General features: G+C 39.3%; 1 protein-coding gene across 4 annotated transcripts in view; it reads left to right on the forward strand.

Annotated features, from left to right (window-relative positions):
* pard3ab (par-3 family cell polarity regulator alpha, b) overlaps positions 1 to 17,543 on the forward strand; it is a 197,267-nt gene that overhangs the window by 32,951 nt on the left and 146,773 nt on the right. For all 4 annotated transcript variants that reach the window (XM_017718490.2, XM_017718492.2, XM_017718491.2 and 1 more), the window contains exons 3-4: positions 15,312 to 15,510; positions 16,602 to 16,783. In XM_017718490.2, the coding sequence (XP_017573979.1) occupies positions 15,312 to 15,510; positions 16,602 to 16,783 (381 nt within the window). The remainder of the gene's footprint in view (positions 1 to 15,311; positions 15,511 to 16,601; positions 16,784 to 17,543) is intronic.

The following is a 17,543-nucleotide window of genomic DNA, read 5'->3' on the forward strand; positions in this document are numbered from 1 at the left end:
CACTTTTAATGTCACTTTGGTGCATAACAGCAAAATGAACCGGACTAAAGAATAACTAATTCCAAATTTCAGGTTTGGTGAGCAGAGCCAGATTATCCACACAGGCAAAGCGTTTTCTTCCTCGCTCAATCTGTGTCTCTAATTGTTTCTTTGTTTATTTGTTTACTTAACTAATTTACAAGTTGTCCAGCTGCTAACAGTGTGAAACATCACCATATCTGGCATCGCCCACAAAGTCTGAGATGTGTATATATTACTGCTCAAGTCTAATGTACACATTTTTGACCTAAATGTAGTTGATCAGCCAAGACATGTTTGGTTTTTGTAGTTTTTCTTATTTGTTTACTTGAGATTAGCAAGAATCTCTGATAAAGAAGAAAGACCTGTTGGCATCATGAAAACAGCATGCATGCATGAACACACACTTACTTTAGACCACATGAAGTAATTTCAAATGAACTCCTTGATAGTGTGTGTGTGTGTGTGTGTGTGTGTGTGTGTGTGTGTGTGTGTGCGTACATTATATATATGTGTGTATTATACACACACACATATTATATATATATATATATATATATATATATATATATATATATATATATATATATATATGTGTGTGTGTGTGTGTGTGTGTGTGTGTGTGTGTGTGTGTGTGTGTGTGTGTGTGTGTATATATATGTATATATATGTGTGTGTGTGTGTGTGTGTGTGTATAATATATATATACACACACGCAGGTTTTGGTTGGTTATTTGAGTTACTGTTGCCTTTCTATCATCTCGGACCAGTCTGCCCATTCTCCTCTGACCTCTCACATCAACAAGGCATTTTTGTCCTCACACTCACTGGACATTTTTCTCTTTTTTGGACCGTTCTCTATAAACCCTAAAGATGGTTGTGTGTGAAAATCCCAGCAGATCAGCAGTTTCTGAAATACTCAGACCAGCCCGTCTGGCACCAACAACCACGCCATGTTCAAAGTCTCTTAAATCACCTTTCTTCTCCATTCTGATGCTCAGTCTGCACTTCAGCAAGTTGTCTTGACCACCTCTACATGCCTACATGCACTGTGTTGCGGCCATGTGATTGGCTGATTAGCTGTTTGTGTTAACAAGCAACTGAACGGGTGTACTTAATAAAGTGGGCAGTGAGTGCCTGTATATATAAACATCACTATTTAATATTGTTTAAAACTGGTCATGACTCCTCATAATGTCAGTATGTGGCGTGTGAAAAAGCCTTCGTTTTTGTAACAATGTTAGTCAGCAAAAAAAAAAAAAACACTTTTTTTGCATTATATTTGCAGAAAATGCAGTGTTTTAAATTTGTTCTGCGTAGAGGACGTGTTAACTTACACTCACTGAGCACTTTTTTAGGAACACCTGTGCACCTACTCACTGTTGCAGTTATCTGATCAACCAATGATAAGTAGGCATGATTGTTGGTGCTAGATGAGCTGGTTTGAGTATTTCTGCAACTGCTGATCTCTTGAGATTTTCATGCACTACAATCTCTACTGCACTATGCTGGGTAAACTCTAAAGACAAACCATCCAGTGAGGAGCAGTTCTGCAGATATAAGCTCCTTGCTCCTGGGTCAACTGAGAACGGCCAGATTGTTTTGAGCTGAGGGAAAGTTTGAGGCAACTCTGTTTAACTGAGAATGCACGTCACATTGAACTTTGAGGTGGATGGACTACAACATCAGAACATACATACAAAACTTTTGTCAGCCAAGAACAGAAAGCCTAGGCTGCAGTGGGCACAGGTTCACCAGAACTTGACAGTTGAAGACAGGAAAATGTAGCCTGGTCTGAAAAATCTAAATTTCTGCTGAGCCTCATGGGGTGTTAAAGCATGAATCCATGGACCCAACCTGCATTGCATTGACAGGCCAGACGTGTGGAGGTGGTGTGATGGTGTGGGGAATGTTTTCTTGGCACACTTTGGAGTCATTAATACCAATCAATCATTGCTTGAATGTCACAGCCTATTTGAGTATTGCTGCTGGTCATGGGACTCTCTGTTGGGAATATACATTGAAAAGTATATACAGAGAAGTCTTTATATTCAGTACAGGTTACATTTTGTGAAAAGAACTTATTACATTATAAGGAGAATACTTTTAGAATTCTTACTTATCTCTTTTAAACTTCAAATCAAGGCAAACAATCTTCAATTTACAATAAAAACATGTTTAAAATGAATGAATGTTGGAGGCTGAGGTTCAGATACACGCCAGTTCCTCAGTGTGAAAAAAGTGTAACCCTGTAGTTTCCTCGGCTAAACAGCAGGGGGCACTACTAGTTCATTTTTATCTGAGTTACAGTCGTGGTGGCTCTTGGGGCACAACTTTTTTTTCACCCTTATGTATGTGGGAGGGTGACAGTACAAACTGCCTGTAATTGACAGGCCCTTGTAGATTATAGATGAGCTGGACACTGTAATTGTAGGTTGTTTTGTGTGTACGGGCTGAGATTTCATTCCTCTGGCATCGTAATTGTAGGTTTGTGTAAGTGATGGGGTTTTCCATGTTTGTACCATGTAATAGTTGATGTTCTGGAAGTGCCACATTAGGCCTGGGCAAAAGGGCAGCGTAATTGGATATTGTGGCTGATTGGCAAATAGTCCAATGCCAGAACTGATAGGTGGTAATTGCCCATTTGATGTAGAACTGGACAGGCCTAATTCATTTTTAAAAGCTTCCTAAATAATAATAAAAATAGTTTACATGTATAGTTCTCTTGTACTGTTGTTGATCAAGGATTGTTTAAATAGTATGTTGTTGCAGGGCATGAATAAGCCATCAGCCTCTGCTAGAGCAAATTATTCTGTTTCTATAAAGTTTCTGTGTGGGTTTTGCAGATTAACGTCCTGTCTGAGGACAAATTTGTGTTCTGTACAATGTTCAGATTGTTTGGATGAGTTATAATGTCAAAATAATACTTCATGGTTCCCACAGTGTAGTTGGCAGTGTAGTCGATTATGATTTTGAACAAGAAGGCCCTGCAGTCATTAATATTTGGCTTGTCTTGTGTGCTGCTTCTGTGTGCTGCATTCCTGAGTGAACGTGATGAACTATTGCAGGTAAACACACACACACACACACACACACACACACACACACACTGTAAAAACGTTGCTCCCTACTGTGACGACTTATTGTTTCCTCCTTTGGGCAGGAAGTGGTCACAGGCTGTAAACAGGAAGAGGACGTGCACAGTCTTAAGGACTACTTTTAGACACCCTCGCCACACACACACATCTCAAACTCAAACATGCAGCCGATAAGCCATCTCCTGTTTCTTTTGAAGTCTGATCAAAAAAAATCGCAGCAGCCCCCTTTGCCCTTCAGGGAACCAGATCACACACACAGAGATGGCAAGACACAAGGACACACTGACACACACGTACACAGAGAGAAAGACCCACAGACAGAACGATGGGAAAGAGACACACACAGATCGTCACATACAAGACAGACACACACACAAACACAGAGAACACAGACACAGAAAGAGACACACGCAAAGACATGCAGACACATACAGACAGAGACACAGTCACATCTGAGTCTGTGTGTGTGTGTGAGTGTGTGTGAGAGAGAGTTAGTGTGTTGTTTTTTTTTTTTTTTTTTGAATGGTACCTTCATGCTAAAACCATTTAGACTAATCAAAAGAAGCCTTTTCCTGTAAATTCTGGCACAGAAGTCTGTGTCTGCGTGTATTTTAAGACAGGTTTACTAAGACCCACAGTGCATAGTAGAGGAGAATAGTGAGTGATGTGATGTGAAAAGCAGAAGGCAGTTCAGAGGGTTTATCAGTGAACTTTCATTCATCATTGTTTCCCTCTTTTGTTCTTGTTAAAGTCACTGTAATCACTGTATAAGCATTGTTTCTTATGCTGACTCGCTTCCATTAAACTGCCATCAGAACTAAAGACGGTGCAGTGAAGTCATCTACAGTGTTTCTCCAACCACTGTATAAACAACTTATTATAAAATAATGAATAAAAGATCCTCAGTCAGGCATCTCCCTGAAAATAAGATTCAATTCTACTGTTTTTAATATATATCATTTAAATTTAATTTGAATTATAATTTATCATTTTATATTCTAATTTAAAGCTTGTTGTACATTTTATATTTTATGTTTATTTTTAGAAATTATGCACAAAAATTTGCAGAAAAACTTCACCATTCAAACATCTGATTCAGTCTGCGTTCTGGAGTGTTACAAACCACAATTGCCTTATTTGTTTGTTTGTGCTATTTTTATGGCGGGTAGATTGAGCAAAGTCAGCCGCCACTACACTTTTCCTACATTTGGCGGGTCGCAGGGGCTAATTTCCAACCCACACATGCCTGTCTGTGTATCTATTTATCGAATAGCAGCAGAACCTTATTCCAGCGAGGCAACATGATGGACAGTTCAGTTTAAAATGTTTTGTAGCAAAGCTTTTCTACTAGTGGCTATAAAAGAACACGTCTGGGGGAGCAGAGTGAATTGGTCAGTTGAAAAACAACATTTAACATTTAAAATTAACACACAAGCTGAACTAAAAGCTGAGTGACGCTATAAATTGTGCCTTTTTTTAGTTTACTAAACTTGCACGTTAGGCAACACTGCAAAATGACATTTTATGACATGAAAATACCTCAAAATACTGTAATAGTGTACTTTTTACATAATGCCAAGTACCCACATCTCTCTCTCTCTCTCTCTCTCTCTCTCTCTCTCTCTCTCTCTCTCTCTCTCTCTCTCTCTCTCTCTCTGTGTCTCGTTTGCTTGCACACATAGTTGTAATAGGTCATGTTGCTCTAGAGAGAGCTGTGGTCAGTCTTTACTGGCGGCTGGAGCGGGCAGAGAGGATGGTTTGTGGCTGATGTGTAAAGCAGACTGTTTACGATGCTCAGAGGTTGTAACCTTCAGCAAGAGGAGATGGAGGCAGATCTGCACAGGAAGTGAGGGAGAGAATTCTCCTGAGAACTTCCTGTCAGAACCCTCCCATCAAAATTCGCTACTTCTGACCCCTGTGTGCAAGAGGGGGAGAAGGAGGGGGGGGAGGAGTGAGTGTGTGTATTAGTAGAGATTTATACCTCAATCAGTGTTGCTGTTTATGTAGCAGTCTCTTTTTTTCCATTGTGAAACAGAATAACATTTCTCAACTCTGCCTGAGGATGCTCAGCTGTGGGCCTTACACAACTAGATCAGTTGAAAAGAACAGCTGCCCTTTGCTTTGAGTGAATAAGGATGAGTGGAGCAATCACAATGAAGCAAGCCTTCACATGCATGTGTTCACAGATGTTCATTTTTTTCTTTTTCTAACAGATCAAGAGTTTTTGAGATCAAGTTTCTGAGATTACTGACTGTGTAGGTGGAGAAGAGAGAAAAATAGACATGCTGGTGTAAAATTAAACTTTATTTAATGATTATCATCTTCATAGCTGCACTCAGGTTAGAGATTTATCAGGCCTCGCTTAGAAAAGCAAATGCATTACACACTACAGTTAAAGGCTTTACTACAGCTGTATGTGTCACTACAACTTGTGCCGTCTCCAACCTTTTAGGGGCCCTGAACAGACCTTTTTTGGGATGCCCCATCTTGCTAACTGATATAGTGTCAAATTAGACGTTAACTAACAATGATTTCCCCAAGCTGTCTTAAATTAAATGTGTTTATATCTAGCTAATTTGAATATTGCTAATGATTAGATGCTTATTTGGGGCTATGACAAGTTTAAATGACCGGTAATCTTCTCAGTGTCCTGGATTCAGGGGTCTGTCGCTCTACGCAGTATCTCTTGCTTACCTACCTCACTTTAAGCTTACTTAGATCTGTTGCTGATGGCAGTGCCGACAGCTTTGCTCTGTTTATAATGTTATAATTAATATATATTAATCTGTAATAAATCCTTTACTTTCTACATATTTATTGATTATCTTTTTCATTCTTTAAGGACTCCAGGTTTGGATTAACAGAGAAAGTTGTTAACTGCAGTTGTAAAATGAGTCACCTGCAGCTGTGTTTAGGTTTTGTGAAGCTGAATTTTAGTCAGAGAGCTTATCGAAGTTGAACCTGCTTCATTAGACAGACCCTAGATCCGTTACTACTTGTTGTACAACTGCAAGCCAAAATAAATGCCATGACAGTAACACCACAAAAAAAAAAAAAAAAAAACAAGACATGATTAACTACTTGCTTTTTTGCCCTCACTCTAGGTTCTTGGGCAATGTAATGGTACAGTAGTAACCCCTGGCAGCTGTGGGACCCTAATCAGCTGCTTATGTTGTTCATTAGGTAGAGCTGGCACTGCTAGAACTGAATGAATTGCGTCTAGGGCCTAAACAGTATATTGTTTATACTGAAAGAAAAAATGAGTTGAAATTAAAGCTACAGTATGTAGCATTTTGGGATTTGGAGACCTCTCTGTACACAACATGCCGAAGATCTTTTTTGTTGTGTTGGTTGTACTTCGGACCTTCACGAGTGGACTGATCTAATGATTTCAAGCACATAGAAAAAAATATTTATTAATTATTATATATTAATTCGGTCGAAACTTGGTGAAGGACATGTCGTCTTAGCACAGTAGTGAATGATTTACTGTTGTCATCATTATACAGTTGTACCATACATTGTACTCAGTATACTGTTAATTTTGCTTTTAAGACTTAAACATTGAGTCAGGCCTTCTTTTTGATTCTGTGTGGGTGGTGCTAATGCGTAAATATGTGATATTTCCTGAAAAAAATGACTTGCCCCCTATAAGTGACCATTTTCAGGCTATAGAGGGAAACTAGCGGAAACACACGCACACCAAATACGCCCTGACTCAATAACGCTGCTTTCTTCAGTTTCAGCAAAATTGGATTCTATGAATATCCTGGCAGTGATGTAACAATGTTGTTTTGAAGTTGCTTGGTTTGTATTTTAATGGGGACACCTCGAATGCTAATGCAGTCTGCAAACTGTAAAGGCTTCATCTTTTTATACCGCACTGTTGGAGACTACTGAGATAGATGCTTAGATCAGTTACAGCACATCTGTTATTCACTCTTATCTAGTGGATCTCAACAAAAAGCTGTTAGGGCAACAAAAGCATAAAGCCTTTGTGTGACGAAAACTGGTGAAAAATAAGAATTAACAGAACGTGCTAAGAAGCTCCGTCCATAGTGTTACATTATTCATACTATTTAAGCCTTTGAGTTTCTAACTGTTACGAATTTGACAATTGAGACAGTTTGACAACTGACAGTGATGTCTAACAGTTCATAATTGACAAATGACAGTCATATTAGTCACTAAAGCATGCAAAAATGGCCAGTGGGAGACTCTTGGAAAAGCATAATGTCACAGATTTAAATTTACAGTTAGAAGCAAGAAGTGTTATTTTTTGACAATGTAATGAAATAGTTGTTACAACTGAAACTGCTAATATTGTTTGATTACATTGTTTTATTACTTTGATTTTATGGCTTTGCTTTCTTAGAGAAAGAGGAATAGAACACCTACAACTGAACTGTGCAGGGGGGGTTACACTGATTATGCTCATGCGGGACCCATGTAACAGAGCCATCTCCTCTGTGTGTGTGCGTGTGTGTCTGTGTCTCTCAGTTAAATAAGTCCCGGTGGGTACATGTGACTGAGCTTTGGTTTTCTCCCAGTCTTGCTGATGTGACAGTGTTGTAGTAATGAACTGTATATACTGCTGGCGGGGAAAAAGCCGACACATCAACTGTTCACCTGCAAAATAACAGCACTTTACAAAGATTTCATGCAAATGTATTAGAAAGTAGAGACAGTTAATGGTGTTCACTTCATGTGTTCACACAGTGTGAAGAACAGTGAGTACTTTTTTGTGTGCGTGTGGGGGTGGGAGGGGCTAGTTCAGCTCTACTGGGGTAAATGGTAGATTTGGGTTGAAGACTCATTAGGAACTGACTGTGTGTTAAAATGTTGCAGTATTCACACACTTCCTCTCTCTGTATCTCTCTCTCACACACACACACACACACACACACACACACACACACACACACACACAATTGATTTCCAGCCTCTTTTCTCTATACTAGACATGAATACCCTTTACAGCACCTTTGGGAGACCGCTGATAAAGCCCCCAGGAGAAACATTAGACTGTATGCATATGAACTGAATACAGTACAGGGACATTTATGGCCTGCACCATAACAGGACATTTATAATATGCTGTCTAATGGTGAATCTGTGCTGGTTTGTCATACACAAGCACTAAGGCCATATTTGTTCTTGTACTATATTTAAATATAGTCTTATGCATATATTTAACCGCGTCCTGTATATGGAACACACTTCTGCACAACTGCTGTTTATTAGCCGAATTAAACTTATTATAAAACATAAATTGTGGCATATGCAAAAGTTATGATTAAATTTTGTTTATTAAAATCTGTAAATAGAATTTGTGCATTACAATTTGCAGAGAAATATCTACAATATCTCAAACGTTTGTATACCCCTCACATTTTGAAAATATTTTATTATATCTTTTCATGGGACAACACTAGAAATGAAACTCGGATATAACGTGAAGTAGTCAGTGTACAGTTTGTATAGCAGTATAGATTTACTGTCCTCTGAAAATAACTCAACACACAGCCATTAACATCTAAAAAGCTGGCAACACAAGTGAGTACACAGCACAGTGAACATTTGCAAATTGTGCCCAATTGTGTCGTTGTCCCTCCCTGGTGTCATGTAACTTGCTAGGGTTACAAAGTTTCAGGTGTGAATGGGGAGCAGGGCTGTTAAATTTAGTGTTTTGCGTACAGTTCGCTTATACTGGCCACTGGATATTCAACATGGCACCTCATTGCAAAGAACTGTCGGAGGATGTGAGAAATAGAATTACTGCTCTCCACAAAGATGGCCTAGGCTATGAAACTGAGCTATAGCACAATGATCATACAGCGGTTTTCCAGGGCAGGTTCCACTCAGAACCGAAAGAAGTTAAGTTCACGTGTTCAGTGTCATATCAAGAGGTTGGCTTCAAAAAAAAGTGCTGCCAACATTGCTGCAGAGGTTGAAGAAATGGGAGGGCAGCCTGTCAGTGCTCAGACCATATGCCCCACAATGCATCAACTCTGTCTACATGGCAGTCATCCTAGAAGAAAGCCTCTTCTGAAGCTGATGCATGAGAAAGCACACAAACAGTTTGCTGAAGACAAGCAATCCAAGAACATGGATTACTGGAACCATGTCCTATGATCTGACAAGACCGTAATAAACTTGTTTGTCTCAGATGGTGTTCAGCATATGTGGTAGAGCCCTGGTGCAGAGTACCAAGACAACTTTTCTTGCCTACAGTCAAGCATAGTGGTGATAGCATCATAGTTTGGGGCTGCATGAGTGCTGCTGGCACTGGGGTGCTGCGGTTCATTGAGGGAAAGATAAATTTACACATTGACATTCTGAAGCAGAGCATGATCCCCTCCTTCGAAAACTGCTGCGCATTGCAGTTTTCCAACAAAATAACGACCCCAAACATTCCTCCAAGATGACAAATGCCTTGCTGAGGAAGCTGAAGGTGAAGGCACTGGCCAAGTATGTCTCCAGACCTAAACCTAATTGAGCACCTGTGGGGCATCCTCAAGTGGATGGAGGTGCCAGGTGTTTAATGTTCACCAGCTCTGTGATGTCATCATATAGTCAGTGTCAGGAGTGGAAGAGGATTCCAGTAGCAACCTGTGAAGCTCTGGTGAATTCCATGCCCAAGAGGGTTAAGGCAGTGCTAGATAATAATGGTGGTCACACAAAATACAGACACTTTGAGCACAATTTGGACATGTTCACTGTGAGGTGTACTCACTAGTGTTGCCAGCTATTTAGACATTACTGGCTGTGTGTTGAGTTCTTTTCCGAGGACAGTAAATCTGTACTGCTATACAAGCTGTACACTGACTACTTTAGGCTTATATCCAAGCTTCATTTCTATAGTGTTGTCCCATGAAAAGATATAATAAAATATTTGCAGAAGTGTGAGAGGTGTACTCACTTTTGTGAGATACTGTAAGCTTGTTCCCTTGTGATGAATTAATTTATTTTCACTTAGGAATTGCCGAAAGATGCAACCATCTAAGCATTGGCCATATCAGGAGATTGCGAGTTTGATCCTTGGAAGTCCAAGAAAGCGCAACTGGGCTCTGTCTTTCTGGGTGGGTAGGATGTCCCTCCCTCTCCCCCATCATTCAGTGCGATGCTGGCCAGCACAGGCGTCTGTTTGCTGAACTGACAGCACTGACAGTTATCATTCTGTCCAGTGACGTGTTTGTGGTTGCTTTAAAAGATGCAGTTGGCTGGCTTCCCATGACTCTGAGGAAGCATTTGCTTGCCTTTACCCTCGTAGCACTGGTAGTATCATATGATTGGAGAGTCCCAACTACTGAGTGGGGAAAAAACTGTTCCAACAGTGACTATCCTACCAGTAACATCCCACTAGGCAAAATCATTCTTTATTCTGTACTCACACGGTCTCTTTATCTGTTTCACTCTTACACATTCACTCGCACACAGTCATGCAGCAGTCAAATTGACACACACACGGACACACGCATATATATATATATATATATATATATATATATATATATATATATATATATATATATATATATATATATATATAATTAGAATCAGATGTCCTCTTTAAAGCACGAGTTGCCTCCCTCTGTCCCAAATACCTCAGTGTCTTCAGGGACTCAGCCATGGGAACGTCAACACACTGCTCTAATTGAGAAGTCTCGCGCGCACACACACACCCCCACCCACTGAGTGTGCTTCTTAAACCACACGACTATTCATCTAAACCATGGATCCTTCAGTTCAATCTGTGTAGTGTTAATGGTTTCCCAGTTAAACTGTCTTTCAAAAGTATAGAAATGTATTTAAAATTATAAGTGTTTTTTTTTTTGTTGTTGTTTTTGAGTGCATTCATTTTTACATTGAATAGTAATTCCAGTGAATTTTTTTTTTTTTTTTTTTTTTTTTTTTTTTTTTTTCTGCATTTCGGAATAATATTAAGATATTAAGTCTTTCAGAGTGGTTTGGTGTTAAATGCTCTGTTCAGAGTTGTTCACAGTGGTGGTGATAGAAATCAGACATCCAAAAATGTATCACCTCACATTATTATAGGAAATGGTTACAAATACGCTGCCTGATCAAATTTATTTGTATAGCGCTTTTTACAAGTGATGTTGTCACAAAGCAGCTTCACAGAATTCCAGTAAAGACAAGGAACCAAGTCTCACAAGGGGGGACCCATCCTCCTCTGGTCAAACTATCTTCAAATGATTGACAAAAAAAAAATAAAAAAGAGGACCCTGTACATCACATAGGTCTGCTGTTATGCTCATGTGTACTGGTATAGTCATAGTACATATAATGTAAGCGATGATGATGATGATGGTATTATTATTAATAGTAGTAATAGTTATGAGTCCTTGAAAAATTCAATATAGGTTGGGCAGCTAGTCCAAGGCAAGTGGCGGTAGCTGGGCTGTGGGCAGCTGTCTGAAGCGGGTAGCAGGAGAGCTCAACAGTCATTCATCCATCGGTGTCCAGCCGGACAGGTGGGCAGTTATTTACTCAGTTATTTACAGTTTATAAGAACAGGCTCTTCCCCCAGCTGAAGCCTTTTAAATTCTGGGAACTATTAAAAAGCCGGCACTCTTCGCGGTGGATCGTAATAGGAAATAAGATCTTGCAGGTACTCAGGAGCGAGCCCATGTAGGGTTTTATACGTCAATCAAAGAATTTTATAATCAATATGGAGTTTAACAGGCAGCCAATGAAGTGATGATAGTGCTGGACTGATATGATCAAATTTTCTAGTTTTAGTGAGGACCCTGGCTGCAGCATTTTGAAATAGTTGAAGTTTACTTAAATTCCTGCTAGTCCATCCTGACAGTAGTGCGTTACAGTAGTCTACCCTAGAAGTAATAAAGGCATGTACTAGTGTTTCTGCATCACGCAGGGATAGGGCATTTCTTATCTTGGCAATGTTGCGAAGATGTAGAAAAGCTGTCCTAGTGATGCTGCCTATGTGTTGATTGAATGATTTCAAAGTCAGCGAGATTTAAAATTAAATCTGGTAATTTATTACTTGCCACTTTTGGACTCAGAAGGAGAACTTCTGTTTTGTCACTGTTTAGTAGGAGGACGTTCCACAACATCCAGCCTTTCATGTCTTTTACACAGTCCTCTATTTTCTTTAATCTGTATGTGTCATCAGGCTTGGCTGATATGGTACAATTGTGTATCGTCTGCGTAACAAAGAAAGGTAATGCTATAGTCACTTATAACTGTGTCTAACAGTAACACGCATAGTGTAAATAACTAGATGTGCATTTCCGGAAGGAACTGCAAGATTGCTTGAAAAGAGCTGTGTGTGTGTGTGTGTGTGTGTGTGTGTGTGTGTGTGTGTGTGTGTGTTTTTGTGTAGGTGAACAACACCTCCTTAGGTATGTGTCTGTGTGGTGTGTGTGTGTGTGTGTGTGTCTGTGTGGTGTGTGTGAGAGGGAGAGATGTATGTGTTTGAGGGGGGGAGGTTGGGGGGGGGTCATTAAAATTAACTGTCACTCAGTTATTATGCAGCTCTTAGTGGAGAAGCCTTGCTTGAGTCCGATTTGCACTCTCTGAACAAACAGTCAGAACTCGGGAAATGTTTACTCTATCAGTTAACCGGATAGATGGTGTGAGATAAGGCCTCTTGAGGATTATTTTGGTATAATGCTGTGTGTATTGAGAAGAAAATGTCTGAGTTATGACAAGTTAAACACAGAGGAAATCTTGAAATAAGCAGATTCTGATTTTGAGAAATTTACATGGGAGTGAATGGGGCAGTTTTCTGTAAAATGATGAGATATTTTGAGGTTTCAGAAAGGACAAGTTTCTCTACCATTTAAAACTTTCAAGCACTCTAATAATGTTCCTAAAATAGAGCCTTGCGGAATTCCAAATCGTACTTTTGAATAATTTGAAGATAAATCGTTTACCTGTACAAACTAATAATGTTCCATTAAGTAAGATTTGAACCATGATAGGGCCGTCCCTGTGATTCCAACCATGTTTTCTAACCTTTCTAGGAGAATATTTTGGTCTGTTGTATCGAAAGCTGCGCTGAGGTCAAGTAGCACTAACAGGCATACATGGCCTTGATCAGAGGCAAGAAGATTATTTGTTATCTTAACTAGAGCTGTCTCAGTGCTGTGATGTGCCCTGAATCCAGATTGGAATTTTTCATATGTGGTTCTCATATAGCTATGAACGAAGTTGTTGGGCCACAGCTTTTTCTAAGATCTTAGATATAAATGGTAGGTTAGAAATTGGCCTGTAATTAGACAATACACTAACATCAAGATTTGGATTCTTGATCAGAGGTTTAATAACTGTTAATTTAAAAGCTTTGTGTACATGGCCCAAGGTAAGGGATGAGTTTACTATAGTTAAAAGAGGGTTTTTAATAACTGGCAGTACTTCTTTGAGTAATTTTGAGGGAATTGCATCAAGTGTGCAGGTTGTGCAATTTGCAGAGGAGGTGATCTTCTCTGGTTCTAGCTGTGGGAGTGGGTAAAAAGTTTCCAGCCATTCTTCTGCAACTACATTATGTTTTATATGAGCCACATCAGATGACAGCCAAGTTGGATTTAATACTGTGGGTTGAATTTGTCTAATATTTTCAATTTTATTATTTAAAAAGTCCATAAAAACTTCACTGGTGAGAGTTGCCAGAATTTGTGATTTAGTACCTGCCTTTTTGTCATTCTGGAAATCACACTAAACAGCACTCTAGGATTATATTTATTATTCTCGATCAGCAAGGCCAGATATGCTGAGCGAGCTTTAGTAAGAGCATTTCTATACTCTATAAAGCCGTCCTTCCAGGCAGAGTGGAACACTTCCAGCTTGTTCTGTCGCCATTTCCGCCCTGTTTCCATACTGTTTGTTTTAAGGTATCGGTTTTATCATTGTACCATGGGGTGAGCTTTTTCTGTCTTATCCTTTCATTTTACGTGGCGCTACATTTTCTAAAGTGTATCGAAAGGTGTTTTCTAAATAATCGGTTAGTACATCTAGCTCCATTGGATCTCATAGAGTGGAAACTGGGGTTGAAGGTTCTGGGAGGTTTTCTGTAAATTGTAGGGCAGTAAATGGTTTTATTGAGCACTTTGTAGAGAAGTAAGGGGATGTACATATATTATGGCTAAGTCATAGCTTATATGAAATTAGGTAATGGTCGGAGAGCGCTGAAGTTTGCGGTAGGATATTAAGCTTGTCTATGTTAAGACCTAGTGTCAAAACTAAATCTAAAGTGAGACTACAGTAGTGTGTAGGCCCTGTTACATTTGGGTAATACCAGCAGAGTCTAGGATTGAAGTAAATGCCTTTTTAGTGGGTCATCTGCCTTCTGAAAATGGAAATTAAAGTAATAATTGTAGGAGATTTTATCGTTGCAAACAGCTAGGTTGGCAGCGAAATCACAAAATTCTTTTACAAATTCTGAGAAGGGCCCTGGTGGTCTGTAAATGTTAAATAATGAAAATGCGTTCTTTTTTTGTGACCGGATTTGTAATGTTGATGGCAAGAACCTCAAAAGAAGTGTAGGTGTTACATTTGTTTCTGACTAATATCTAAAGTATTTTGGTAGATTACACATACTCCATGTCCTTTGCCTGATAAACCTCCTTTGCCCGATAAGGCAGTCTCCTGATGCCTGAGACAGGGTTTAGTGATAGTTTAGAGAAGGTGTTGGCCTGCTTTCAGGAGATCCATTTAAGGCAAAATAGTACCTGATTGGATTTACCTGGTTGTGTTTTTTTTTTTTTTTTACTATTATTTACATTGCATATAAAAACTCAGAAGATGTGTTGGTTCACTGCTGTTTTGGATATTAAATCAACTATGTTTGTGTTGTAAACATCACAACGTCTGGGTCCTATCACTACATCCATCCATCCATTTTCTAAGCCACTTCTCCCTCAGGGTTGTGGGGGGGTGCTGGAGCCTATCCCAGCAGTCTTCGGGCGGAAGGCAGGATACACCCTGGACTTAAACGCCAAGTGTATTGTTCAGTCATTGCTGCCTGTTGTTGTTCGGTAGCTACTGTGACACTAACACGTGAAGTCATGTAGAGGCTTGGGCTCACAGATGGGCCTGTGCAGTTTTAAGGGCTTAAAACAGTCAGAAATCAGTGTTAATGACAGAAGCAATAGAGTGACTACAGCTATTATAATCATTTCTCTCTCATTCTCTCTCTCTTGCTCTGTCTAGTTGGTGGCGGTGTATGAGGAGCAGGAGCCTCATGCTGGAGGTGATGGGACTAGTGCGAGCTCTACAGGTACTCAGTCTCCTGACCTCTTCTCTGTGGAAGTATCCTCCTCCACTCCACTCTCTGCCTTCCAGCCCTTCCACACCTACCAACCCAACAATAATAGTGAGATAGAGGTCACACCCTCTGCCCTGCGCACCAGTAAGTGCAGTAAGACTGTGTGTGTGTGTGTGTGTGTGTGTGTGTCTGTGTGTGTGTGTGTTTGAACTTAAATACATACATACATACATACATATATATATATATATATATATATATATATATATATATCTATATATATATATATATATATATATACATATATATGTATATACACATACATATATATCTATATATGTGTGTGTAGAGAGAGAGAAAGAACACATTTCTGCACCAATACTGTTCATTTGCTGAATTTAACATACTGAGAAATATTAATCATACATTTTTTAAATCATTTTTCATGTTTAAAAACATGTTTTTCAGTATTTGAAACTCAGCAAATGAATAGAAATTGTGTACTAAAATTTACAGAACACTATTGTATTCAAGTTTAATCGCAGTAGAGGTCGTGTTGAGAATTTGACCAGAGGCTTTCAAACATTTTTTCATACAACTGTGTAAAATGCTGTATTGTTATTGTTATATACAGCTGTGTTTTTGAAAATCTCCAGTTTTCCTGATTTACTGCACAAACAAAGGCATTTTCAAATTGATCCATCCATAAGTGCTTTCAAAAAGGTTTAGTTTCAGTGGCCAGAAAGTGTTTCAATATGTATAGAAATCCAGAACTAACTACTTTGTGTTAAATAGACAAAAAGAAATGCCCCAAAAGTGCTTGTGAAAGAGTTTCAGTTCAAAGCACCCCTGAATGACTGTTTACATTTTAATAATTTAATTATGCAGAAATTTTGTAAAGTTTGTGGAATTTCCCCTTCAAGTCATGGGAACACTGGATCTCATGGCCTCTTTTGTAGGGTTTAAAATAAACTCACACAAAGCTGTAGTCAATCTGAACAAGCTCACGCTGTCAACAGCAGCTTTTAGAGTGTGTTTAATGTTTCAGAAGCACAGCTATTTTGATTATAAACTTGTGTGTGAGAGAGGGAGACTGAAGCCTGAACTATCTTTGGCAAGAACTTCTGTTTGTGAATTATGTATGTATATATTTGTAAATGAAGATGTTTTTGTATAATTAGATAATTTAGTAATAGTGGTCTATTTCTTTCTTTTAATGTTTCTGTCTCTGTCAGACATGCCACTACACGTGAGGCGCAGTAGTGATCCTGCATTATTGAGCTTGGCAGCGATATCGTTCTCTGAGCCTCGCACTCAGCCTGAAGAACCTTCTAGAAAGAACCCCACACGCTGGTCCACCACAGCAGGCTTCCTCAAACCACGCTACTCCACTGGGACCAGCAGTCTGGAAAGGAAGGTACAGCACTTGATTATGTAAAAAGTCCTGTTGGTCAGTAATGGCAGAGCAGGGCAGGGTTGAAACTGTTGGACCCTGAGAAAAGAATGTCTGCTAGGGCTCTTAAAAAAAACAAAAAAGCAAGAAGGGTCTCTAGTGGATTCCAAATGAAGCAGCTTTAAGTATCCCATCCTGCTCCATGAACTCTTCTCTCGCTGAACTTTTACCACCTTTCCCCTCTATATCACTCCTGTGGTGGTATATCACAGCTGTTCTCTTTCCCACTGAAATAAGTCAGCATCCCACCACATGTGCTTTGTATCTTGCCCTGTAATATGGTGCGATGGATATGCAGATGTTCAGATGACCAGGAGCCGTGTTCAGGAGCATCCTAACTCTTGATATCTTATCTGTATAGTCACCATGACAGCTTGTGTTAGAGTTTGGAACAGTAGATATTACAAAATTTCCCAAGTGCAGTTCTGTATCCTGACTCCAGATAAGATGAGTATTGCAGAAGCAGCTTCACTTTCCAGAATTTCCAAATACTGTGTTGTTGTTGGCATACAGTATCTCACAAAAGTCAGCACACCCCTCACATTTCTGCAAATGTTTTATTACATCTTTTCCTGGGACATCACTAAAGAAGCAAAACTTGGATATAGTTTAAAGTAGTCAGTGTACAGCTTGTATAGCAGTACAGATTTACTGTCCTCTGAAAAGAACTCAACACACAGTCAGTAATGTCTAAATAGCTGGCAACACAATTGAGTACACCTCA

The sequence above is a fragment of the Pygocentrus nattereri genome, chromosome 19 (genome assembly GCF_015220715.1).
Source record: "Pygocentrus nattereri isolate fPygNat1 chromosome 19, fPygNat1.pri, whole genome shotgun sequence".
Classification (NCBI taxonomy): domain Eukaryota; kingdom Metazoa; phylum Chordata; class Actinopteri; order Characiformes; family Serrasalmidae; genus Pygocentrus; species Pygocentrus nattereri.